The following is a 27907-nucleotide window of genomic DNA, read 5'->3' on the forward strand; positions in this document are numbered from 1 at the left end:
CTATACCGAGGAAGGCCTCCATTGATCCAGCTTTACTGGGAGCAGGTGTCTGCATATTACTCCTGGTTTTCAGTTGCTTCTCTCCATCCCCTTTCCTTCCTTGTGGGGAAAAGAGGGGTCCATTTGAGACCGGGAATCTGGTTCGCATTTAAATGAATAGCATAACAATGCCCGCCAGTGATTTTTAACACAATCCTTTGGGTTTTGGGAAGTCAACATTTACAATAGAAAAGCCAGAGATTCACTTGGAGGAACAAAGCTGAGCAAACCTTGTTTATTTAATTTACATGACTGAGAATTACTGGGGCTGATTCTCCGGTTTGGCCAGGCTGCACTGAGCACAGGACTCGAGGATGCTTTAGGCCATTTTTGAGGCACTGCCCGCTGATAAGACAGAGCAGCCTCAAAGGTCTGGTTACCAACCCAAAATATGCTCTGGCCTTTTCTCCCTTGCCACACTGCCTGTTACCAGGGATTTTCTGCATCCTCTGTGCCAGTGGAGTAGCACAAGGGGTCCTATTACAATAGGATGTGGACCCCATTATTTGCTATCTGTTAAGTGCTGACAGTGTGTTTTGCTGGTTTACAAGGCCAGACATTAAGGACAGTCCCTGCTATGCAGAGTTTGCTGTCTAAAAGAACCTTTATATTTAAACTTTTGGGGTCAGGTCCATAGGTGGTGTAAATCACCAGCGCTCCCCTGAAGTCAATGGAGAAATGCCAGTTTATTCCAGCTGAGGATCTGACCCCTGGCCTCCAGATGTGAAAGACTGCTTCGGAGAGGAGGAAAATTTCAAATATGTTTGATGTTCATACGCCACCTGGAGGAGAGGAACATTTGTGATGGAGGAAGAAAGAAGATGACTTTGGGTGGGCTCAGTGATGGATTGCAACTGTGCTGCAGGAGTGCACCTGGCTGCAGCCTTTGGAGATGGAGAGCGCAGGGAACAGAAGGTTTTTGTTTCATTTTCTTCTTTCCTGTCTGAAAGGAGAGGAAACTGGGAAAGGGCAAAAGCAAGGACTTCAGAGAGGAGGAGCCTTAGAGTAACAGTCAGAGTCCTGGAGCAACATTAATTCAGCATTTTCTGAAGATACCAGGGACTGCTCTCCTACTCAACTGTCCATGAGCTCAATAGCTAAAACTGAACACTAGATTCTGATCTGACTTAGGGCCCGGCTGTGCTCGAACTGACGTCAATGGCAAAACGACCATTAATCTCAGTGGGAGTGAGATCAGATCCTTTACTCCACTATAAATCCAGCATATCTGTGCTCACATCAGTAGTTACTCTGCATTTACTCCGTTGTAAATGAAAGCACCTCCTGGCCTTGCGAGTACAGAAGGCCTCTCATTTTATGGCAGTCAGATGGATGCCTTTCATAGGCTTAATTGACCTTTATTCTTCATAGTTCAGTAAATGTTCCCACCTGACATGGTAACAATGCCTTGCTCTGTAGCCATCAGGGAAATGGTGCATGGTGGACTAGCTTCAGCGCTTTTGTGTAAAACATTTGTGCTAATTCTCTTTGTTTGTCCCCATGCCCCTCAAACAATAAATCTGTATTTTAGCTTTGCAGGTATGGCTCAATTTACTCCTTGTATGTCATAAAGCATTAGGGGCTGGGATCCCAAAGGAACCTAAGCGCTAGGGCACCCACATTCTGTTGAAATTCAATAGGAGTTTAACACCTTAGTCTCCTTTGAAAGACCCAGCCGTAAGCATTGCACCCTTATATAACTCCAACCCGTGTTTCATTTCATATATATTCTCTTCCATAACTCTGTCTCTAACATTTGTTAGTCTTTAAGGTTCCCCTGGACTCCTCGTTGTTTCTGTTTCTCACGGTTGTTTTTCTTCCTCAATTTAGCCTTCAACTCAAGACTTTGGACCTGACTCTGCTCACTCTGACCAGTGTAAATCCAGAGTAACTCCACTGATGTCTGTTGAGTTAGCCCAGTGTCAAAATATGTGTATGTGAGAGAGGAGTCAGGCCCTTTAATGGCAGGACATCCTCATTACCCTTCACAGAGGTGTTCCCAGTAGAATCTAGCAGACCTCTGTGATATTTAAATTCAGCAATACTTACGTTCCCCCAGGCTTTAACATGACCAACGTAGCATGTTCTAACATACCACTTCCCTTCATAGAATCATAGAATATCAGGGTTGGAAGGGACCTCAGGAGGTCATCTAGTCCCACCCCCTGCTCAAAGCAGGACCAATCCCCAATTTTTGCCCTGGCTTGACTGAAGTGATTGTTAGGTTGAGCTAGTTAATGTGATCCAATATCAGACCTTTAAAGCCTAGTCTAGAAAAGCCTATGTGTGAAATGGCTAATTGAGGGCTACCCTCTTACCCCTCTCGGTCCCCCATATCTATATTTGTCCCTTTCCACCCCACCCCCTGCACTTCTGATTGCTTGCCAATATAGGAATTGGCAGAATTTTGCCATTGCCCTGCTTTGCGGGGGTGCTGAGAGCCATTAAACAAAACTGTAAACCCTGTAAATGATGGAAATCACTTCAAACCAGGGGTACTCCCGCACCCCCAGCACCCCTCGTTCCAACAGCTATGCTTACAGTTCATACAGATTTCACCAAGGGGTGGGTTGAGTATTTTGATCTACTCCGGGCATCAAAAGGTTCTTTTTTTCTTTTTAAAGCAAAGGTTGACTTTTCACTCTGCACAGCCACCCCTCCCACTCTGCCTGTAATCGGGTCTTTAGCATGCCTCTCCTGTGAAGTACTCCTGAACTAACTTGTCCGCATTTACCCAGAGGGCAAGGGAGTGGAAGGGGTGGGGGAGAAAAATCCATACAACATCAAAACCAAAATACAATCATGTTTTTCAGGCTGTGGGGCCTACGGCACCCTGAGTCCAGAATGCCGAAAACTCTCCCAGGATATAGAATATACTGAAATGTGCCTCTTTGAGGTGTGAGTGCCAGGGCTCTGCAGATAGACTGGGATGAGGCTGAAATACTTCTCTGGATTATCTGTACTTTGTCCTTCCAGAAACCATTCAGCAGCTTTCAGGATTGGCAGCACAAAGGCTCTCTGTTTAAACATGGGTAATAGCCTGGGCGATGGCAAATGCCTGCTCAAACAGAGCGACTTTTGTTTCTCTGTGACAGCGGAAGGAGGTTGAGAGGGGCCAAAAAGTGTTATCCTACTCACCCGGAATATCTCTAGCAATCTGTGGCTGGGAGATGCTGTGGTTTCTTTTGATTTGTGAGGATAGCAGGAATGAGATCAAGCTGGGAAGGGCTCTGATATGTTTATATAAACACCTTTATCCCAGAGTGTCTTCAAACTGATCTACAAACAAGATTGCTTCATCCATTCTGAAATGCTACCCACTTTCGGGATGGAACTCTGCGGCTGCTAACCAGTGCATAGAATTGAGTTGCTGTGATCCATTAAAACATGCCCTTACTAATATAGAGTGAGTAGCATGGAGTGGGAGACGTTCTCTCTCAAAACTATTCCAGCTATCGACTCTTTTCCAGCCCTTATTTAGTGAACTGGTAGCTCCTCTGATGGTTAGCACAATATGTCAGATTTGTGGAATATTAGGGCCAAATTCATCACCGATGACATAATAAAAGGGGGGCCGTTCACTGGTGTTGTCCCAGTTTATGCCAGCAATGCTTCTGGGCCGCAGATTAAATGGTTTTTCCAGTGCTCTCCTGCATCTGATGAAGTGAGCTGTAGCTCACGAAAGCTTATGCTCAAATAAATTGGTTAGTCTCTAAGGTGCCACAAGTCCTCCTTTTCTTTTTGTAAAAACCCCTGTAATCGATATCTAAAGGTCTGGGGTTATAGATCTCACCTGCAGAAATTTATCTTTCTTGTGCTGTCTCTCTACTACTTTTTTAAAATACACCTTTTTCAGGCCCTCTTCTTCACTCCTGTAAAATCTCGTGCTGTTCTTGCTCTGCTTTTGGCTATGTGACCTCTCCCTGGAGGACACCTGAAAGCTGTGAATAAGCCATAGGACACCTTTATGACATCACTGGCCAAAGGGTCCTCCCCACTCCTGATGGACCAAATATAGCTCACATTGTTCTGCAGTGTGTAACAGCAATCTCCAGCTGCCTTTCTCTTTGATACAGAGATGCAATCAAAACCTGCTTGGAGCAGGTCATGCTGGGACCTCCATGGGCCTCCTATCTGTGTTCAGAAAGGGGCAGCTGATATCTGCACCAGTTTATACAAATCCCTCATGCTATGGAAGCCAACAGTATAACTCCCATTGGCTTGTTTGATGGGGGAAAGTTAGGATTTAAGCCTATGGGGCGGGAGGGGGGCATTAAGCGCCTGGCAAATAGCCAGCAGAGCCCTCGATGGGACATTCTTGCCTTAGGATAACAGCAGCTAGAGCCTGCTTGCATCCCAGGGGCATGTCTCGTTAGCACCCTAAAGTTCAGAGTTAAAGATTCCTAAGAGTCCGACACTGTCTGCTGAGCCTGCGGCTCTGGCTCGAATGATTCTCCTAAGGCCAGCTAAGGAGCTCGGTGATTCGCCAGAGAGGGGAAGATAAAGTGATAGGGCTTGTTTTGCAAACCAAACGTGAGAATCCATCCTGGGGAAATCTGCAGCGATCTGAGAGGTCGCAGTCATTAGCTACTTTTAAAGTTCCTGTGCCATCATAAATCTCCCGATATTTCTTGTGTCCACTAGCAGGAAGAATCCCTCCACCACCACCAGCTGGTAGCCTAAGCGATTGCTTTCACATTCCACCTGACTGCCAACCACTGGGGTCACCCAGAGGTAACCACAGGGCAGGAAGCCTCTGTGAGCAGCCCTGCCGCAGCGGGGATTAACCGCCTCACTGGGCCGCTGCCCTCAACAATTTTCTGGTCAGTAACTTTTTGAAAGGAGAGCGTGTCTTGTGCCGTAGGGAGCGGGGGGCAGGAGTGGGTGGGGAGAGAAGACACGGTGGCTGGATTCTTTCCAGGGTGGGAAACAATCTGTCCAATAACTTCTTCATGACAGAGATTAAATTTTCCTTCCCTTCCCTCCAAACCCATGAATGGATGGCTATGCAACATCCTGACATGCCATGTAATAAGGAACAGTGTCTCTCTGTCTCCTTCACCACTGCATCTCTCTTTGTAAAGCAGAAATTCCTAGCACCGTGAGGATTCCTCTTTCTAGCATTTAGCTGCGAACTTTGTAAGAAGTTTGGGACGAAAGGCTTAAATTTTAATACTGGTGTCCAAACTGGAATCCCAGATCCAAAAAACCTCAGAACTTTGGAGCATTCATAGTCCAAATCCCCCCTCTGCCTTTTGCAAATGCCTCCTATCTTTAGAATGGGCCATTCCCTGAACTCCAGATCCAGACACGTTTCAAGATTAGGGTGTTAATAAGCTACATATGTGCTCTTTGCAATAAGATAAAGCTGACTGAGCTCTCTTAAGGCTAACTTTAAGCATAAGGTACGATGACAGTTGCTTAGAGTGCCACGTCTGAAGGAGTGACAGAGCAGTGCACAGAGCACCATGTTTGCTCATCTACAGACCAGCAAGAGCCAACATCTGCAAAACACAGGCAGGGGTTCTGACACTGACAGTGAGAGCCCTGGAAAGGGCTTATTTGGAAGATAGTTGGGGCACCAAAGACCACCGGTGGCTCTGAATCCCTCTGTGGCTAGTCGTGGTATGATCTGATGCAACCTCACCAGGGTGGCCAACAGAAAATGTCAAGCTGCAAATGCGTTAAGGCGGCTTGAATTCAGAAGAGTCCGGCACCTATGAGCAGGGTGGTGCAAACACTAGTTGGGAAAGGACAATGGAGAAGCCGCCAGGAAAAAGTCAAAAACGGGACTGAAACTATTACACCATAGGAGAGGAGGAAAAAGAAGTAATGACTACAGGCATCTACTGGCCAAAACGCACTGTGGTGATGGAGTTCTGGAGCAATGGATAGTACTATAGGGCTCAGATTGCAACAGTGATTGAAAGTCTACTGGTGCTTTGGCTCGGGAAAAGGTTTCTGTCCCTTCTCAGCCCCTGTCCAAAACCCTGTCAGGATTTGAGCTCTAAAGAGGCAGAGACGCAAGACAAATAGGGATGTGCCAACTCAGCCTTCTGGCCAAACGTCAGACAGAGACCGAAAGCCTCACATGGGAGCCTGGTCTTGTGAGAGTATTCAGCCTGGTTTCTAGACCAAAGACGTTTTGACTAGACATAGAAGTGAAGCATTTTGAGTTTTGCCCATCACTAAAACCAGCAAAAATGGCAGTAGGAAGGTTGGTCTTGTAGCCATTACTTTTCTCCTCCACAAAGGCTAACACACTCTGAGTCTGGGCAGTGCCATGGGCTGGGAAAACTAAAGGAAGAGGAGCTGGAGCTGTGGCCGGGGTACCGCACCCCACCCAAAACAGCCCACATTTTGATGGAGTCATTTTGCAAGGCTAGCCCACAGGTTAGTCAAGGTCCCAAAATAGCCATTATTGGCTTACAAAATGTTACCATGTCCCACGCTTGCACCATAATGCGATGGCACACTCGTCCCCTGCTCGTACAGTTCTTCACGATGTATTTCCTGACATCATTATATGTAAGTTTGTCCCCGTTTGACTCATACAGATGGCAATGCTGACAAGCAGAGTGGAAATGGAGAGAGAAGTCTGTTTCCTGTTATCTATCGGTCGTGTGATAGCCCAGACAGCTGGGGAGGATAGGTCATTTTCTTGCCTTGTCTGGTTCCCCCGTCTGGCTCACTCTCTCTCTCTCTCCGCCTCTTCAGCTTGTTGATTTACGTTTTCACCAGTTGCATTGATGGGCATGAACCTGGTAGTCCGCTTGCAAACAACAGGCTAAACTCCCCATGAATGTAAATGCATAATTCCATAGATTTTTGCCTGATGCCTTCATAAGCAGCCATCAGTGTTGTATTTTGTTTCCCTCTTTATACATAAGTGAGAGAGGCCCAGAGAATTTTATATTATCCCTTTTGTATTTCATAACTCCCTCTGTGGTCACACTGTTCCTCCTCCTCCACCCTTTTAAAAATACATCTTCAACAGTAAATTAAAATCTTGTGAAATTTCACACATTCTGTCTTCCTCTTCGAGTCTACAGAGCAGAAATTGGAAGTGGCTCCCAACCAAGCTATGAAAACAAGATGACACTGAACACAGGCTAACTTCAGTTTTGCAAGCTTGGTGGGGGTGGTGGGGATCATTGGGACAGGGTGAAGCATAGAGACCTGCAAGCACTGGCTTGTCAAGGCTACCTTTTAAAAGGGTGGCTTTTAAGCAGGGGGGCTGTTGGGTTGGCTAGGAGAGCATTCTACATTCTGCCATTTATTTATTCAGACTTTTGGCCGTAGTGAATCTTTTCTTGAAGCATTTTAAAGTTGAAGACCTATTTCTCCTTGCCCGCAACCTCCTCTGTGAGCCAAGGTTTCCAGCAAAACGGCTCTGGCTCAATCTCGCCTGCTCTAAAAGCTCTCTGCATCCTATCCCCCATGCATAGTACTGAAGTTCTGCTTCTTTTCTTTCCTCCCGAGTGTTGTCCTCATACAACCCCAGTGAAATGTGAGTGTCTGCCCACTTAGCTTTATCATTGCATATCACAGCAAGACCGTATGTAGTATGTTTCTTACAGCAGCTTTGAAAAAGGGTTAACTAGAGAGATTTGAATTTTTGTATCTTCTTGTTACGCCTTTGGAACAAATGGGTGTGAAAAAGAGGGACAGGCAGATTCAGAGCTGGTTCAAAGGCAGTTCAGGCACCTTGTTTGATTGTGAAGCCAAATGGAACACAGTCAACAAACCTCCAAAGACACAGTGGTCCCTTCAGAAGCTCCTTACATCTCTATATCTGTATGTATTTCTGGGTGTGTGTCTAAATAAAGATACATAAAGATCACAGGGGTTTAAAGAACAGCATTCGTTTTAAATTTAACCCATTAAGGAAGTTGGCTGGAACCCAGGTACAGTCAATTTTTATCCATGTTCGGCTGTACTTCAAGTGTCCTTTGTACTGCAGGAGCAGTGTAAATGAGAATCAGGCCCTGTGCTGATAATGAAGTGGCTCATCTTGTCCAGCGAGGAAACTTTCTTCAAGCGCTTTATTGTGGGCAGGGAATGCTGAATGCTCTGTCGTCTTGTGCTGTCATCCAGTTGACTCTAGGGGTTGCGTTACGGGCAGTTATGTAATTCAGTCTCTGGACCTTTTTGTCTTTCAGCACTTGGTCACCCAAAAGTCAGAGAGAGCTAAAATCCTAAAGATGCAATGTATTACTTCTTTAACCCTTTTAAAAAAAACAACAATCAGTTAAAAAAAAATACCAATCAGTTCACGCTAATCATCGAAGGGAGTGCAGTGGCTGAAAGCTTGAGTCACAGAGTCACGTAAGATCTGTATTTCAGAAGATTTTCTACCAGCATTAGCAAATTGCTCAGAAATGACACCATCATTAAGGCTAAAAGCCTTTCCTGTTATGAGCCCAATTTTCCAATCTCTTATGCAGAATAACCCACTTAGGAGGAGCATTTGGCTCTGAGAATTTCTTCTCTCTTCTATGGTTTAATACTGGTTATGCCATGTTGCGTTCGCCGTGTTGATCCCTTAATCCTGAATAGTAATTTGCATTAAGAATGTTCTCTTCTGTGGGGATTTCTGTGTGGTGAAAACTGCCTTGTGAGCATAAGCAACCTACAGATTTTCTTTTCTTTTTCCTGCTTTGCCTACCAGCTCATGGGGAGGTCAGTGCCATTAAAGTCTGTAGGGATACACGCTGTCCTGTAATTTCACTTTTGTAAAATGACACGTTTCCGATGGCTCGCAGTGATATGGACAGAACCATCCCTTGGGTAGGGTGAATCAGGGCGACCGCTCTGGGCCCCGCACTTCAGGGGACCCCGCAGGCTGCTGCAATTGGTCCCGGAAGACATAGGCATGGGAACTAGAATGTTGCTGTCAGCTTGTTAAATAAATGCTGAATGAGAGCTTGCATGTATTAATTGCAAAATAAATAAAGGTAACAATTGAGGTTTCTGATTTAAAATGTCCTTGTCAATGTGTGTTTAGAGTTCTCACAGCCCCATTGCAGATGCTGACCCATTATATTGAGCATATGGCATAGGAGCTGCAATGTCCCCAGGACAGCAAGTCTGAGACAAAGTTGGTTTAGGAATCATAGGGCTTGAGTCTGTGGCCTTCCTTCGACAAAAAGCCTGTTGAACTCACTAAATGGTGAGTCTCCTTGCTCTTGTGGGTTTAACTGAAAACCACCACATTGTTTTATAATGAGCTTCTTGCTTAATTTCCTCCTCTTTGGTATAGTATTGGCTTCTCCTCCTCCTCCTCCATTCTCTTGAATTGGGAATTCACCTAGAAGAGTGGTTTCCAAACTTTTTAGGCTGGGAACGTCTTTCCAAATGATGTAGTCTCCTGCATACCCCCATCTGAGATAGCGTCATAATAGACCTATGACTAGGTTGCCAAGTCTGACAAAATAAAATGCTTTGTCCGCCATTACTGAATTTTTCTCGCGTAGCTCCTGATGAGAGCTTACGTACGTACCCCAGTCTGAAAACCATTGACGTGGAATAATAGCTTATAAACTGTCAGCATTCTAAACTGTTACTTTCCATGTGTCAGCTAGACTGTATTTTACCTTACCAGGGAGCAGAAGCTCTAACAAAATGTAGTTGTCAATGTATGACCAGCAATAATATGCAGTATGTATATATGGGGCAATGTTTTTAGGGTTAAACCTAACCCACTTCCCTGAGTTCCACCCCATGTCTGCATGACAACATTAGGATTATATCAGAGAAACTGTGTGTGTGTTGATGGCTTGTTTGTTTTAATTGCCCATGTGCCTGGCATATTTAATGATCACCTTATGCCACTGGCCAATCATTTGGCCCAGAGCTCCGATTTTCAGCGCCGACTGTTACACAGCTTGCAAATAAAAAGCCTTCACCTGGACATTGTGCGTCAGTCACCATCACGATGGAGTCACTTAACGCTGGCCACCAGCATGACCACCACCACCGTAGTTCCCTAGACCCATGTGTTACATAAATATTTTTGTTTAAAAATCAGTGGAGCCCTAAATGAAACAATGTGACAGGACTGGCACTGCAAATGCAATTAAATGAGCCATGTCGAATTGTTCAAGTTAGAAACAGATTTTAATTACAGTAGATTCAAAACAGGAACAATTTTTACTTGAGCAAATGTTTCTCGCTGCAGATCATCCTGTGGGGTCGAACCGAGAAGTGCCTTAAGGAAACCACAGAGGAGATTAGAAGGATGGGAACAGAGTGCCATTACTTCATTTGCGATGTGGGAAACCGAGAGGAAGTCTATCGGCAAGCCAAAGCTGTCCGGGAAAAGGTTGGTCTGTGTGGTGGATCCAGTGATGGGCAGAGCTTAGAAAATCCCCTAACCAATGGCAAGTGGGAAATGTTCTCTGGCGGCTTAGGAAGAAGGGCAGCTATACATTCTGCATCTGGCAAAGGCCTGGCCCTGTCCGTTTCTTGCTTTGATAGTAGGGAATAAAGGGCCTGATTCTCCAATGCCTTCTGACCTTGCTTTGACATTTATATCTGGGCAAAGAAGTTATGAAGTGCTACCAAATCAGAATTCTCTATCCACTCACACCAGGTGTCCATTTGACACCAATTTTGTACAGAGGAAATACTTGCACAAAGTGTAAAGACAGCAGGGAATAAGTCCTGGTAGGTCTTACGCTGGATCCTGACACTGTATCAAGAAGCTGAGTGTGGAAGGAGCTGTGAAAGAGCAAATATCCCACCACGGAGCCAGCCTCTCTTCTCTTGAAATATCTAGGTCAGTGGTTCTCAAACTTTAGTGTTGGTGACCCCTTTCACACAGCAAGCCTCTAAGTGTGACCCCCCTTATAAATTAAAAAAAAACTTTTTTACATTTAACACTATTATAAATGCTGGAAGTGAAGAGGGGTTTGGATTGGAGGCTGACAGCTCGTGACCCCCCCATGTAATAACGTCGCAACCCCCTGAGGGGGTCACAGCCCCCAGTTTGAGAACCCCTGATCTAGGTGATATTATAGGACTGAAACTGAATTATAAAATGCAAGTTATAATAATATATAAGAGAATCCTAATAATAGCCCAACAAAGGCAACTGGCTGTTGATTTGGGGGGAACTTCTTTTAACTATAGATCTATCACTAGTCCTTCTCATGCTCCTGGCCGTCTTTCCAGCTGCCTTTCTCCTTTTGAGTGTCTCTTTGTAGGGACAAATGTTTTACACCACTTTGTCTTTGTTTCAAAATGGTGTAGAATTTCATTAGTAGCCAAACAACATGCTACGAAACTGCCTGGAAAGAAGAACCATGGAGAAGTCATTTGTGCAAATGTTAAGTACCTGTGCTTCAGCTACTTTAAGCTACCTGGGGTACGTTGTAGTCACCAGAAAGATTACAAAGCCCCGTGTGGCAGGAACTCAGAAGAGGCCATGGATTCACACTTCAGTAAAAGGACCAAAGTGACTGCTGTATTTGTGAAAAGAGATGTCCACTGTAACCAATCAGCTGCCCCCTTTTTCTTTTTGCAGGTGGGTGATATCACCATCCTAGTGAACAATGCTGCTGTCGTTCATGGTAAGAGCTTGATGGACAGCGATGACGACGCTCTACTCAAATCACAACACATAAATACCCTGGGACAGTTCTGGGTAAGATAAGCTCCTGTATCCAGCGTATTCAGACTTGGAAATGAGAGTGACAAATTACAGCCAGTAAACACTTGGCTGCTGCTAGACTTTTCCAAACGATGCTTGGTAAGATCAGCCTGACATGAAAACGAGCCAGGAAAAACAATGTGAAAGGCAAAGGCCAGAGGAGAGAAGTCTGAGGAAAAAATTGAGTTTGACAGATTCCCTCAAATTGATTTCAGTTACTTCTGCTAAAATACCATATTAAAGGCTTCCAGTAATTATAATGCCTCTGATGCTCTTTTAAACTCACCCTGTGACTTACAAGAAAAACTCTGATTTCCTTTGAGAAATCCCAGGCGCACAAAAGAGAGTTTCTCTGTTTGATGCACATCTGGAACATAAGCGAAACATGACCAGATGCATGGCTGCGTTGTTCAAGGAAGAGAGCTTGCATTAAACTCATTCAGTTTCTAATTAGATCCGTTAAAAACTAATGTACTTGTGTTGTTCCTCTCCATGTTGAAGTCTTTACCCTAAATAATGTGCATCTGAGCAGAACAGGGCATGATCTTTATTGCCTTTTATTTTGTGCACTGCTTAGGGTTGTGATAGCACAGATTTGGTTTTGTTCACGGGAATCAGGTTAACTGAGGCTTTTTGGAACCACTCACAGAGCAGCGAGGCTCCCTTCAGTATGAAGCGGGGCCTGAAGCATGGAGTTTGAATGTAATTACTCCGCATACCCCTGAACAACGGAAAGCACAATTGGGCCCTGCATCACTAGGCTTGTTTTCTTAGTGGCTATAATTCCTGTTGTGTCTCTCCTTTGTGAAGGTTTTTTTTTAGTTTCTCTCTCCGTTCCTTTACAGACCACCAAGGCCTTCCTGCCACGCATGCTGGAGCTGCAGAATGGGCACATTGTTTGCTTGAACTCTGTCTTGGCCTTGTCAGCCATCCCTGGTGCCATTGACTACTGCACCTCCAAAGCCTCTTCCTTTGCCTTTATGGAAAGCCTGACCTTGGGATTGCTGGACTGTCCTGGAGTGAATGCTACAACAGTCCTGCCATTCCACACCAGCACAGAGATGTTTCAGGGCATGAGAATAAGGTCAGTCCAGGGGAGATGGTGTAAATCATCTCACTGAAATTAATCAGCTGAACATGTTCGTTAATGCCTGGGGTTTTTTAAAGAGAATTTGATATCTGATCTGGCTGCCTGTGAGCAGAGGGGTCAGTCTAGGCCTCCTGGAGCCATCAGGCTGGTTCTTCTGATTTGCTGGTACACTCCTAACGTGTACAGTTCAATTTGTCCTTCCTATGGGAGGGTGTCTTCCAGGCAATTGTTTCTAGAGAGAAAATTAGAAGTGACTTTTGCACTGGGAGCCAGCTGTGGACATCAGAGCAGAGGAATCAAACTGATGTCTGAGGTTGTTCAAAGGGGCGAACAGTCTTACAAGTTGGGAATCCACACAACAAGTTCCTTGTTCCTTCTTTATTCCTGTTGAGGGGCTCAATCCTCCCCCACTGGAATGAATGGCGAAGAGTTTCACTGACAGCGGTGAGAAGGGCACTGGACCCTAGCCTGCTCCTACGAAAGTTAACGGTTTTCAAGGGGCTAATGACTAGCCAAAATTAACCCTTTACCAGTGGTGGACCCGTATCTCTTAATATGAATTGCTAACACAGTTTGTGCACCCTCCGCCGTGGTGAATGGTGCAATGTGACGTCGCCGTTGGGAGCTGGAAATCCATGTTCCTGGTATTAAGAGGCATGGGAGCATCTGGTTTTTGTCTTTCGCCTGCCAGTAATTTAATCCAAGAAAAAGGCAGGAGAGAGGAAGAGGAGGGAGCGGCCCCTGTTATGCCCTCTTATAAGATGCAGCATATGCTCCCCTCGGCCTTGATGCCAGCCCAGCTTTACTGGTTTGGGTAGTGAGTGATAGGACCAGGGTCTCATCCTCTCTCTGCTCCTCCCTGACAGTTTTGTGGGGTGGTTGAATGCTGGCAGCAGCTCGGAGAGCCCAAGGACTGGGATTGTACTGCACCCTAATTAGGTAATGAGTTTACTTCTTAATTTCTTCACTCAGGTTCCCCAATCTTTTCCCTCCACTGAAGCCAGAGACTGTGGCCAGGAGAACAGTAAAAGCTGTTCAGCTGAACCAAGCCTTCCTCCTCCTTCCGTGGACAATGCATGTACTTGTCATCTTGAAAAGGTAAATATTTCACTTCTCTGTGGCTGCCTGACCCACTCATTTTACCCTTTGGGCAGAGATGGGAGGCAACCCCGATTTCTGTCTGCTAAGCCAAATCTCATTTGACAGTTGCATGATACAGTAATTACCTAGGACCAGATTGTCCCCTCCCACAGAAGCCAGAGGGCATCAAGGATGGGGAGAAAACTTTGCACGGTTCCATTTGTAGAGTTGTCTTAAGTTTGTTACATCTGCGTATGTGTCCCCACCCCCCCCAATGAGGAAGCAGATCCAGCCCTCAAAACTCACAGATCCCTGAGATCTGTACTGACAATCTGTTTCCAGGAAATTTCTTACTTATTAACCCATTTATCTATTTGATTTTTTTATTTAGTAACCCCCTCTCCAGATTCTAGCAACTGTACAAAATGTATAAAATATACACCTTCTCATTTCTATTTGGAGACCACTCTTTCTGTAAAGCTATGAGAACATAAAAATGTAAACCAAAATTAATTATTTTTATGTGATCAATTTTTTAAGGGAACTTGAAACTGTGTGCAGAAAATGAACCCTAGTCTCTCTCACTGAAATAATTGAGGACAGCACATTTTAAATTTATTTTCTGTGAGCACTGAGACCAGAAACCATCTAAAAATAGAGCTCATCCAATCACAGAACTGAAACATTGCCATGTGACTTATGTCACCAATCGCAACTAAATGACACATCCCAGATTTCAGATAGGAAACCAAAAGTGAACAAAATTCTCAACATATGTTAAATACCTTTGAATACCAAATAAATCTGAGAAAACCTTGCTCCATTCGTGGACACTTTACAACCAGAAGAAGAATGGGCACCTGTCAAATATATTATTTGTTATGAATTATTCATTTAGCTTGTCAGCACAAAAGACAACAGGAAAAAAGCACTTCATTCAGACCAGGACCATGGGATGAAAAAAGTAAATACCTAAACAGATAGATAGGTATTCAAGATAAATATATAGATTGATTCTCAATATAAATTCTCAAGATTTATAACATTGAACAGAATCTTGCAATTTAAGAAATGTAGATAAGAACGGCCGTACTGGGTCAGACCAGAGTCCATCTAGCCTAGTGTCCTGTTTTCTGACAGTGGCCAATGCCAGGTGCCCCAGAGGGAATGAACAGAACAGGTCATCATCAAGTGATCCATCCCCTGTTGCCCATTCCCAGCTTCTGGGAAACAGAGGCTGGGAATGATGCCTTCTTACAGGTTACGTTGTTCTACCAGGGCCTGTTTAGTAAGCTCTCTCTTAGTAGGAAGAGACTCTATAGCACTTTCTCCCTTAGGGCCAGTCATTCCAGGTTCGGATCAACTTCAGATCCCACCGAAGTTGTTGGAAACACGCAGCTTGCAAGACTGGACCCTTGGTATTTCTGACGGAAAGATGACTGCCTCATGCCACATTGTGTGTGTGTGTGTGTGTTTGCGTCTTCTCATTTGAACAGATTAAAAAGTGTGTTTATTTTCTTTCTCTGCAGCATTCTCCCTCGGTCAGCACTTGAAGAAATCCACAAGTTTTCTGGAAGCTACACCTGTATGAACACGTTTAAAGGGCGAACATAGACCTGGTCATACTTAGAGGTCATAGTTCATTCTAAAATGAAGCCAACACAAGCAGCAAAATCCTGACAAGATTGTGAATCAACGGTCTTGGCTTTTAGCCTGCCTTGCTCGTGTGACTTGTGCTGCTGTCAGGCAACAAATTTCTTGCAGGGCATATCCATAGCAACACGACCTTTGCACAGGACCGCATGGCTAGACTGGACTTTTGGGAAGAACAACAAAAACGTTGAGATGTTTGTACAATGTTTAGTTCTTTAGAGTCTGATTCTTACATCCGCTCATAGTTTTATGATTTAATTGTCGTTTTAATTGTACCCTTAGGCTGCTCCAACCAGGGTGCAGCACATCCCTCCCCACTCTGCTCACAGAAACAGGAAGAGCAACTAGTGTTGATTTCAGATCAGCTTTTTGAATGAGAATTTAAAAAATGGCTTTGCAGGGTTACTAGCTAAGGGTGTTTATTGGGACCCCACTTTTTTTCCCCGCTCACTGCATTGGGTGGCTGTACTTTACAGCCATTGAAGCAGATTGTTCCGCTCATTCCTTCTGCATCTCTGGACAGGAGCAAATAGCTGGTCCGCTCAGGGGCCACTCAAGAAGCCTGAGTGTGGAAGGACAGCGCTAGCCATAGCAAGTCTTTATTGTTGCCTGTCCAAAGGCTGAAGTGGCAAGCTCAGAAAGAGGAGTGACTAGACATATTTCATGAGATGGACAATCTGAATAGTGGAAGGTCCCGCCTACCGCTGAAATCATATACAGAAAGTAATTGTCCTTCTGAATATTTTTGTTCATTTGTGGTGAAATATAATTTCCTTTTAGCAATAATCCCTAGATTTCCACTCATTTAGTCAGTGTTGGCTTGGGAACAAATTAACCTTAGGGCCTTCCTCGGCACACCCTTATTCATGCAAGCAGTCCTTACACCGAGAAATCCCATTGATCAACCCGCACAGAGAAGGAAATGGAATATGTTCCAAAAAGTAGAAGGATGATACGCATGGACATGAAATGTGAAGGTGGGAAGCGCAATGAGCAAAGGCCCGATGTAACCCCCATTGAAATCAATGGGGATCTTTCCAATGACTTATGTGAGAGTTGGATCAAGCCCTAAATGAGCCAAAAAGGGGAGGAAGCAGTGAGGTAGAATTCCCAACGAGACATTCATTTTTATTGTTCTTGTTATTTTTTTGTACAATACAGTTTCTTTAACAACCCAGTAAAGTACAGCTACACATCCCCATGACCGATCCATCGTGCAGCACTGGGCATACTACCACGTCCTAAACATAAGAGAACACAACCGAGAGAGGTATTAATCATAACTGCAGCAAAGCTTGGCCGCAGGTGTGATCGGCGAGCACCTCAAGAAAAGTGCTTTAAGGACAGTCTTGTGGCTAAAGCACTGGAGCGTGAGGTAGGATTCCTGCCTTCTGTTTGCAGCTCTGCCTCAGACTGCGTGTGTGACCCCCGGGGCAAGTCACTTCTCTCATTGTGCTTCAGCAAAGATTGTTGTGAGGCTTGGTTCCTTAATGTTTGTCAAGTGCTTTGCAGTCCTCAAATGGTGGGAGCAAAATGTTGTTTGCTTACAGTTGGAGAGGTTACTTGCAAAAATGTAAAGACGAGAGGAAGAATCCACATAATAAAACATCTGTTTCTAGAGGAGATCTGTGTTTCGTTGGAAAAGCTGGAAGTGGATCTGTGCATTTGGATACTCTCTTTGTTCTATTGTGTAGAATGGAGAGCAAAGAGCTAGACTTGGTGATACTTTTAAAATCTGACGGTCTGATCCCTGGCTGGTGTATATCCATATAGATTCATCAATGAATGGATTTTGCGAGCTCCACAACCTAAGGCAGTGGTGGGCAGCCCATGGGCCTCATGCGGGCCATGAGACATTTTGCTGATGTTCCCGGCCATTTGGAGCTGCGGGAAGCCCCACGGACATAAGGCCTTGTCTACATTTGAAATGTTAGTGGCACAGCTTGCACCACTGTAGCGCTTCTGTGTAGACACTGCCTACGCTGACAGGAAGGGTTCTCCTGTTGGTATAGCTAATCCACCTCCCCAAGAGGCAGTAGCTAGAATTCTTCCATCGAGCTAGCGCTGTCTACACCGGGGGTTACGCTGGGTTAACTACACTGCTCAGTGGGGTGGACTTAACTTTAAATTTAGTGTTGATCAGGCTTGAGAGGCCGATCCTGCAAAGAAATCGATCCATGCAGACTTTTTTGCCTACATAGGGTCCCAGAGAAGTCAGTAGGTCCCTTTGCAGGATCAGGGTCTGAGGGATCATTATTGCCATGATGGCATCCAACTTCCCTAGCTATTGGAGATTAACTGTGCTTTCCCCCTGAGGTCAGGATCACAAAGCTTAATTATGGCATCTGCTTTGAAAAGGCATCCTACAGTGGGGTTTTGTATTGATTCCCTAGATATCTGCAGCTCTGTGGAGAGATTGCAAAGGTGCATTTAGTCTCTGTGATTCTGCACCCCCAGTGCTCCCCCAGTGGGCTCTTGGAGGTTTATTTATTTTCTGAGAAGCAGGAGAATTTGGCAAGAGCTCTAGTTAGTTCATGAGAGAGCCCTTCCAGGGATCTGCCAGGAATACAAAGGTACCATCTGTATTGAGATCCATTTGGGGTGAGAGGGAACGCTGCCCTCCTCTCCCCATCTAATCCTGTATATTTTCTCATTATCCATGATCAGGCATGCCAGCCTTGCAGCTGTAAGAACAAACAGAATTGGTGGAAGAGGGCTTCCCTGCTGGGGACCCTTAAATTAAAACTTTGGTTTGAGGTTCCATTAATTAGTGACATGCCAATTCAAAAAGGCGGTAAAGAGGCATTCCCACAGAATATACCAAACCCCCCATCCCTGCTCCTTCTCTGTACACTGAGTGCTGTCTGTTTCTTTCTAATGAATATGAACGAGTCAAATGCCACCCGAGACTCACCCTTCCCCTCCCCGCACACACCCCCTTAGCTCTCCCCACCTCTCAGGGTCTCTGAGCGGACAGCAGGTCAAATAGCAGTCACAGTGGGGGAGAGGTATGCAGCAAACAGAAAATAACAAGGAAAACATTGGCGCTTCTCTTTAGAATTCGAGTTGGACAAGATCCCTCCCTCTGGTGCGAAGAGAAGGAATGTTTTGCGCCTTTATGAACTAGTGTCTTGCCTGGCTGGATACATTCTGAAGACTTTGTTTCACGGAGCGCCTCCTCTGGAATGCTGGTTGAGGTCTTCTGTCCCCTCAGACGTAAGGCGGGTAAGCTGGAGGCACGGCTCATGCAGGCATGCTTTGTAGAAGCCTTAAGGCTTTCTCAAAAGAATTTCCGCCCTTCCACTTATTTTAATTTTGGTTTTCCCTGCTCTCTCCACCCTTTTTTTAATCCCTATATCATTATTGCACATTTCAGTGCCACCATCTTGTAGCCAGATGTCAAACAGAGGGTCTGGAATAAATCTAAGACAGAGGTATATATTTATTAGCCTGTCGGAGAAGGAGTCAAGATGAGGCTGCAGGAACAGGCCGTCGAGGTCTCCTGTGAAATTAGCAAAACTTTTCAGGTTTTCTCGACTTATTCCAATGTGTGACCCAATAGAAAAGTACCCACAGTGCATTTTCTTCTTCCTGAGCAGGAGGCTGTTGCTGCCCCTCTTAGAACTAGATTGCTAGGAAAACTTTGGGACTTGTTCTGTCCTGACGTAAAGCCTGCAGGGTGCCTGGGGTTTAAGTGGGGGCATATGGCAGTGCTGTGTGTTGTCAGAGGCTGGTATTTGCACGTGGTAATTTGCAGAGGGGGCGGATGGGGGATGGGAGTACTCCCTTGCAAGTGAGGCCACTGATCCTCCCCACTTCACATTTTTTAATCATAGAATATCAGGGTTGGAAAGGACCTCAGGAGGTCTAGTCCAACCGCCTGCTCAAAGCAGGACCAACCCCCCAATTTGTGCCCCAAATGGCCCCCTCAAGGACTGAACTCACAACCCTGGGTTTAGCAGGCCAGTGCTCAAACCACTGAGCGATCCCTCCCCAAAATGAAAAGCCATGCCACTAAGTGCAACCTGGTGCACTTAGAAGCAAAAAAAATTGCCCTCTTCAGCTGTATCCTTTATGATGAGTCGGTTTAGAAGAATCCAGAGAAGAGAGTGAGCTCCCCTCGATGCAATGGAGTCCTGCACCCCCATTTCTTTCTTCAAGTTAAGCATTGGCGGAAACTATCCACATAGGCCTCCTCGGACTGTAGCGCCTGCCTGGGCAAGTGACTGCAGCATTTGCAAAGAAAAGCTTGTATACTTTTCTGTAATGTGTTAATCCATGTAGGTGGGAGTGATTCGATCTAGGTTTACAAGCCTTTCAGACTGCTCCCACCACCCCCACGTTCAGGTACTAACAGATCGTCCAACACTTGCCAAATCTCCAAAAGCAACAGGCCAAATTCAGACTCCGCCTAAGTGGGTGCTTTGTCTTTAGTGGGGACACACCTGTGGGAATTTGGCCCAATGTTATTTTTCTTTCATTGAAATCAAGCTGCTTTTCTGCCTGAAAAAAGGATAACAGGGCAGCCTTGCATCAGGCACTTTGTATTTTTTGGTTTCCTTGCATGCCAGCACTGGTTTTAATAAACTGATTCAAGGTGATAAATATTGTCGCTCTTTGGCTGAGCCTGTCATAAACTTTTGGCGTCTGGCAAGATGCCAACGAGGGTAAACTCTTGTATTTTCGGCTGCCAGTGTCACCAAGCAAACAGCCGTGTCAAAAGTGATCTCTTTACAGCCACGTTCTCCATCGTGTGAAGACCCACAGGTCTGGGTATTTCAACCGCCTTGCAGCTGGGATTAGAGCCAGCACTATAAGTCACTGGCAGCAGGAAACGCCTTTCCCCCCTGAAGTTCCCTCCAGTTTTAGCTGCCTCCCCACTGTTGAGTTGTTCCCCAGGCCCTCTGTGCTACAGCGAAGCTCTCTCCGCTTTATCAAATTCCTGACTAATAATTCAGCTCTATAATGTGTCCATCTAACTCCCAGCTGTGTCCCAGGGCTGCTTGTGCCTTTTGGGGGGATTGTCCCCTCAGCGTCACATAGGGTTGTCACCTCCGAGATACAAAAACCCGGGACATCTGAACCGTTTTGTCTGGGAGAGCTACTCCAATCCTAGGAAAACCTGGACAAATGGCAACCCGAGCTTCGCTTCCCCTTTGACTGGCGCCTCTGCAGGCTTCAGGGAGTGAGGCAGGCCGAGAAAGGCACAAGGAAAGATCTGTCTCTCCTGTCTGGACACGGCCCAGATGCTGTCAACACCAGACAGTTCAGTAAGGGGCCTTTGGGCCCTGCTCCCTCCTCCTGCTGCTTCCCTCTCTATAACAAGCCCTCCCTCCCACTACACAATCCCTATTCATAGCCCGGCCTGCGACCTCCAGGGGAAACACAGCTCCATCTGCCCCACGTGGACCCCATACAATAGAAGGAGATAGAGCCTGGGGCACAGCCTTTCTTGAACCTCACAGTCCTTCCCTGAGAGAAGGACTGTTGGGAAGACAAGACACTAAGTCCAGTCTCTTTTGAGGGCGAGGAGCTCACTAGCCACTTGGCAGTATCTTTGGAGCAATGTCTGAGCCCCCAGCATGGAAGCAGGATCACAGGGACAAACTGCCAAAGGAGATGTAAATAAAGAAAATCATCACTGGTTTCCCCTACTCCCCTTCACTGAGTGCAGTGCTGATTTCTCTGAGTGCACACATGCTCTCACACACACAAGAGGAATCCCTCTTCCAAGGAGGAAGGCCAGCTATCTGAATCAGAGTTAAGGGATCACATAATATATATAATTAAAAAAAACAGACATAACCGATGATGGACTCTTTCAGGCAGATTAGGCAGTACTGTGAAACTAGGCGTACGTGGTCCGTTGCAGCCCTAGACAAGATATGACTATTTATCCTCCTTCATGTTCCCTGGGATGATATGATAAAAGATCTCCCGCCACACCTAAAGACCAGGAAAGTCTTGACTGTCACCCTCTTCCACTGTTGTGGTCACCTTCCCCTAAATATCAGCCTGTTACCTCCGGCAACCACTGTGGGCCACCACGTCCTAGTGGTCAGTTTACCGTTCCCAGCTGCAGGTTGCTGTGTCTCGAAGCCACCTCGACCTCCTTCCTGCAGCAGATGGCTGTGGTGTGATGTGGAAGAACAAACAGGAAGTAGGGGGCTTCTTGACCTACTGTTTACTTTTACTAGCCTCCTTGGTCTCCATTTTATAAGGCCGTATGGTGCCTCAATGCACTAGTCCAAATTCAACCTGGCATCACACCAAAGATGAACCTTGCTGTCTTCCATGATAGTTAGGGACTCCAATTTTTCTAACTGGGAGAACTACTTTACCTGAAAGTTTGGCCTCCTCACTGTACAGACCCTTTTCAGGCAGCCAGGGCCTGAAAGTTCTCAGTCAGCATAGCCTAACAACAGAAATAAATAAAAATAAAAGCATTACATGTTACTGGACACCCTCCACATGCTTTCACATGCAATGCTCATATGAATGGATGGTATTGCAAATATGATCCCTCTCAGGCTAAAAACCACATAGACTAAAGATTTTTCCCTGAAAAAGCTATTGGGACACAAATTTGTTTCATGCAGGTACATGGGACCTTTGTTATTGAGACCAGATGCTCAGGCAAATGTGTTCCCAGTTCTTTTAGTGCTACAGTGGGAAACTTTATGGAAAGCTGAGGCTATTCAGAGACTCATTGGAAAAGTAGATTTACAATCTTGGCTCCTGCCAGACACTGCAGAAAAGAATAAAGATCACATAACAAGTCCCTGAAGTACAAGAGAGATTACCACTTCGCAAGTGGTAGCTGGAAGAAATCCAGAATTCTGAGGCAAGGTCAGTAGTTGCCCGCAGATGCCTCAGAGCTTTCTGCATGACTCCCAACCAGCCCTATGCAGACTTAACCCCCCCAGTTAGTTCCAGGTTCTTTCAGCCTGGGAGCAAATGGCTACCAACAGCTCTGGACATTATCCAGAGGGGGGTACCCTATAGAGTTGTGCAAGAATCACAGACACAATTTTGTCCCATTGCCAAATTCAAGAAGCCCATGGAAATGCCAAGACATGAATGAGACCATACCTCATCTCCTTCAGATCAGCATGATAATTGCCCATTCCTCATCAAGGACTGTTCTCAGTCTTATTTCTAGCCTCAGATAATCAGAAACAAAGATAGCAGCACTCTGTCTGGAACACATGAACAAGTTCCTAGAGGAAGCTCATCTTCATGGCCCCATTTTATGGACAATTCTCATACTTTCTGTATGGATGGTAGGTTTTTTTTCTTCAACTTCAATCATTACCATTTGACCTGACTGGTGCTCCCAGGGGCTCTTCCAGGAACATGGTGGTATTAATATTGGCTTTACAGAAGAAGGAAATTCAAGTCTCTCTCTTGAAATGTTCCGTTACTCAGGGCTCTGTCCACAGAGAGAGCTGAAACAAACACACTGGAGTATCTTGGATTCATGATAAACACAGACATATGGCACCAGGGAAGACAGTCATAGGCCTGGTCTGAGGATAAATCAAGGTCTCAAGGTCTCAGCTCAGAAGCATGTTAACAGCGCATGAAGATGTGCATAATGGAAAACAAGCAGTGTCACAGACACAAAACTCCAATTCTTATTGCAGCCTGTTGGGAATGCTGGTCTCATGCACAGACATGCATCACTGAACTAGAGTTCCTGTAAACCCAACATAGTAATTCCTGTTATCCCCTCTACATCCCAGCCTCGCACATCTGTTGGGAGCAGTCACGATCCCATTGCCTTTTCTCTGTTCCCACAACTGTTGAATGCAGAGAATCAGATTTTTCTAAGAGCAATCTTTATGTCAAATGCTAGCTGAGGAAAATGGAGAGGTCGCAAAAAGAGAGCATACAGCATCCCCTGGCAGGAGCCCGGTGCTCTACTGAGGTCTCAGAGCACTCTTCCTTCCTTGGTCTGGTAATGAGGAGTCAAGGATAAGATGAACGCCAAGATTCATATGGCAGAAGATGGGTTAAGCAGAGAGGAACCTGCACATAGAGGTATCCTCACTCATTGTAAGTCAATATGGTGATTATCTCTTTGCATCTGGAAACAGCAGCCCATGTCTCAGGACCTGGGATGTGAGGTGATAGATAATTTTCAGAAATCTGGGCAGGGTCCCTGCTGTATCCCTTCCTACCTTTTTCACTGCTCCCCAAGACCATACAAAACAATCTAGGAAGGAGAAAGCGGTAGTGATTTTTTAATGATTTTCTGGCTAAAGAGGCTATGGTTATCAGGCGCAGTTAACCTAGCCCTGGCCCATCTGAGGACTCTACTTCACAGGAGACTGCTATTGCAAAGAACAATCATCCCTCCAACAGCAAACAGATTCAAAATGGCTACTTGGACAAAATAATTATTACTCTCATGGAACCTCAAAGAAGTCAACCTAGAATTTATTCTACTGGCTGAAGGAAAGTCCATGGTTTATAAGCCACATCAACCAAATGACATGTAGCCTTGAATGCCTCTGATGTGGGTTTGTGAGAGCGTCCAAGCAAAAGTTCAAGTCTTTGTACTACAATGTTTTTGGTATGTTCAAGAACATGACGTTTTGTGCAGACCCCAACATTAAAAGCTTCTTTAGGACAACTACCTACAATGTGGTGGAACACAACCCTGAAACATCATTCTGGTCCGGAGAGCACTGCCACAATTGAACCCACATGGCACGTGTCGTCATACTTGCTGTCTCTTATGCAGACTTCCTGATAACAATGATCTCCAATCAGACGAGTTTATGATGTTGGGAGCTTTGACAGAAGAGGTCCCATATTTTACTTTTAATTCAGACAAGTAGTCCTCAACTGTCAGGGCATTCATTCCCAAAGTAAAAACATAGAATATTCATCCTTCTGTCAAGCATCAAAGTCCAATGTGTAGACCACTGACAATCTCTGGGCAGAGAGTTCATGTCTCCTATAATGAGATCTGCTAGATACCTGTGTGGTCATCAGTCCATAAATTCACCACCTTCTACATATTGGCCATCCAACCTTGAGCTAGTGCCATTTTTGGCGGAAGTTGTCTCCGCTACTTTGTTGTCCAGGAGAAGATAAAGAAGATCCAACCTCATTTTGTATGTCCCTATTTAAAGGATGATCCAGCTTCCCACCTTGCAGGGACACTGCTATGAAAAATCCCACTGCAATGGATCTGTGGAGTATAGACAATGAAAAATAGGAAAAATTATCTGTGCTTATCTGAAAATTTGCTTCTTTGCATATTAAGGTCCGGAGATCAGGACACCTTGGTGACAATCAGGCCATCCAGAATAGAAATGGAAATTGACTTCCAAAGATACAGTTTTATTTCATCAAAGAAAATTAGCCCCATGGTCTGCAGTCAGAGAAATTGTAGTGCTTTTTCTTCAAAGAGCAGTTAAGATCATCTGTATTTGGGGAAGTAGAATGGAATTATCATGGCTGTGGAAGTTGTCACAACTGGAGGGGACGTCAAGGGATCGAGGCAGTCCCCTGCTGCTGGAGATTGGCAGGTCTGGTTCTGTCCCCAAACTGCAAGTAGACTGAAGTACTTCCTGCGGTGGATATGTGGGCCATGTTACTCGAAGAAAGGAAATCTTTCAGGTAAGCAGGGTAAACTTCCCTATAATTAAAACCTCTAAAACATATTGCCATTTAGAGCTATGTGATCTATTAATTTTATTTTTTGCTTTGGCATGAAACTATTTAAAGCACTGAACTCAAGGTTCTACTCCTGTCTCACTCACAGTCTGGCTGTGTGCGTGGTGTTGGATCACTTCCCCTTTTTGTACCTCAATTTCCCTCTCCAGACACAATACCTACCTACTCCACATGGGCACTGCGCAACTATGCCTAGACACCAGCATGGCACTAACTTTGTAGCTGAATCCCTCTCTGATACCGGAGCGCACACGCTCTGTGTATTTCTCCTGCAGTGACTTGATCTATAGATAAGTGAAGCCAAACAGGAACCTTGCTTTGACTAAGCCCATAGGAGCCAGGCTGAGTTTATATTAGCTGGGTCTCCCTCTTTGCAGGTTTGACAGCAGTACCGGATGATTTTGTGAAGCCCTGGGTATTTCCTTGCCACACCTGTGTACATAATTTTTTCCCCTTCCATTTTTCTCCTTGAGAAGGGCTGTAATTTGAGTGTCTCTGAGTCAGTGTGCTGTGTAAGCACATTATCCTTCACCTCACCTTCCCCAGAGGCGGTCTCTCACCTGTGTACACACCTTATCATGTGCTAACATTGCAGCCCACTTTAAACATCTTTGAGTTTAGGCTCCTTTAAAGCACACAGTGCAAGGAACCAGGCACAAAAGCCTGACAAGCTAGAGCTGCTTCTGCCACCCAGTGGTCAGGAGCTACTGCTCTCTTCCACCAGCCGCAGGACTTGGACCTGCCCCTGGAAAGATTGTTACTCAGAAGAACCATGAGCTAAACTGGCTAAAGGGAAATCATGCCGCCAGAGGTCATGGAGCCAGTAGCAGTGATGGAGCGAGAGCGGGCTTAGCATCCACGGCCCTTTGTAGATCAGCACTGAAGAAGTGGAAAGGTACGAACCCTCTCTACTCCACTGGCAATGTGGCAATAGGACACGCCTTGCACAATAATCATGGGTATTACGTGATTTGTTGACTACACCCTGATGTGACAGCTCTTTTGCTAAACCTAGTAATAAGAGATTTAGGCATGAAAATAAATTACCCGAGGCTGCAGTCAGCACAGAAGTTTGGCGTCAAACCTGAAACATTTTGAGATTCGTGAAGGAGAAGCTGATGATGCCTGAAAGTGGGTAGAGCAAACGGGCACATAAAAGAGCCTTTTCACAGCAAAAGGTGATGATCGTGGTGCGTCTAACCCTAAACTGGTGGACAAAACCTGCCCTGGAGAACCTCACTACTCCTGGGGGAACTGTTGAAAGTGAGCAATTCAAGTTACAAAATTAGCCCCTTTTTCTGTTTATGAATTATCCTTAAACAGACGTCAGGTTTTTTAAAATTTATTTGACAAACACTTTCTGTACTGAAAGTTTTTCAGCAAATGAGTTGTTTTCGAACTGTTCACCATGACTATTGGTAATGGTTTGGGTGTTTGTGATCCGCGAATTAATATTCATCATGTGGGACTGGTCCTCTAAGTCACGTGGGGGTGTTTCTGTTCCCTGCTGCTCATTGCAGAACAGATTTCAGTTTTGTTGAGTTTCTTATATTGTTCCTGCACACACAAACACACACCCCACCACAGCACCTGAGTACATAACTGAAGTGCCTTCTGTGGCCAAGCAGCAATCATAACAATCTTTTGTATTGCACTTTCCCACCTCAGATCAGAAAACACTCTACAAACGTAATCGAGTGTTATAGTCCCCGTTTTATAGATGGGGAAACTGAGGCACAGATCCCTTTAGAGACTTGCCCAGTGTCACTTAGTGACTAGTGTGGGAGCAGCACCTTGGCTTTCTTGACTCCCAGCCCTGTGTTCAGTCCCCTAAACTACAGTCGCCTACTCAATGCACATAATGCAGCAGATCCACACTTTTTATTTTTGTTCGTTAACACAGAGAAGAGACTTTTGAAACCGTGTCCCTATTACATGTCCCTTCTAGCCCATTGACATGTAGCACTACGTGCGGGGGCAGGGGAGGGAAGGAAAGAGGGAAAGAGGCATTGAGAGAGAGACTAGCTGCTGTGCTAAACTGACCCAGAAATGCAAAGACTCAGGATTTGGTTGTGGAAATGTTTGCTCTGGCGCTCAGGATGCTTTTGTCTTGAACTTTTGTCTTGCATTTTCCCTTGGTATGTGTTTGCTGTTCATTTGTGCTGCACTTGCTGTGAGAAATTAAGCCATCACGTTGGTATTTTCTTTTCTTTAAAATCCTTACAATTCCTTTCAGTACTGCATGTTAACAGGACAAAGGAAATAAATCCTTGAAAGAAGATACAAGCTGTGTTTCTGTTTTACTTTGGTGCTGCTGTGGTAACTGAATACCAGTCGGCAGGGTCAAAATAAGAACCTGCCAGAAAATCCCAGCTCTCAAACCAGAGGTTGTGTTGCCTATCGTTAAGCAATTTTCAGCCTACCTGCTTAAAGATCCTAACAGTTACTCTGTAAATCTCCAAGTGTTTCATATAGTTTCCTTGTCATGTGGTCATTAAGTTTTATAACCTGTATATTTCAAATGAAACAATGAATGTGAATTCCTTCTAAATGGCTTAATAGAGTCCACATGTTAACGATTTTTAATATTTTGGTTGCTCAGTAGGTAGCAAACTTGCCTGTGGGACGGTTAGTGTTGGCCAAGAACCTGGGGTGGGATCCCCCAAGGAACTTAGCCACTGCAACACTGAGCATCACAGCAT

The 27907-nt window shown here is 45.2% G+C and overlaps 1 protein-coding gene across 2 annotated transcripts in view; it reads left to right on the plus strand.

Annotated features, from left to right (window-relative positions):
• The window catches only part of DHRS3 (dehydrogenase/reductase 3), a 41440-nt gene extending 24302 nt beyond the window's left edge, over positions 1-17138 (plus strand). For both annotated transcript variants that reach the window (XM_048825361.2, XM_048825363.2), the window contains exons 2-6: positions 10220-10363; positions 11567-11686; positions 12538-12776; positions 13755-13880; positions 15392-17138. In XM_048825361.2, coding sequence (XP_048681318.1) covers positions 10220-10363; positions 11567-11686; positions 12538-12776; positions 13755-13880; positions 15392-15476 — 714 coding nt within the window. In that variant the 3' untranslated portion in view covers positions 15477-17138. The remainder of the gene's footprint in view (positions 1-10219; positions 10364-11566; positions 11687-12537; positions 12777-13754; positions 13881-15391) is intronic.
• The last annotated feature ends 10769 nt before the right edge of the window (positions 17139-27907 follow it).

Source organism: Caretta caretta, chromosome 18, assembly GCF_965140235.1.
Source record: "Caretta caretta isolate rCarCar2 chromosome 18, rCarCar1.hap1, whole genome shotgun sequence".
In the NCBI taxonomy this organism is placed as follows: Eukaryota; Metazoa; Chordata; order Testudines; family Cheloniidae; genus Caretta; species Caretta caretta.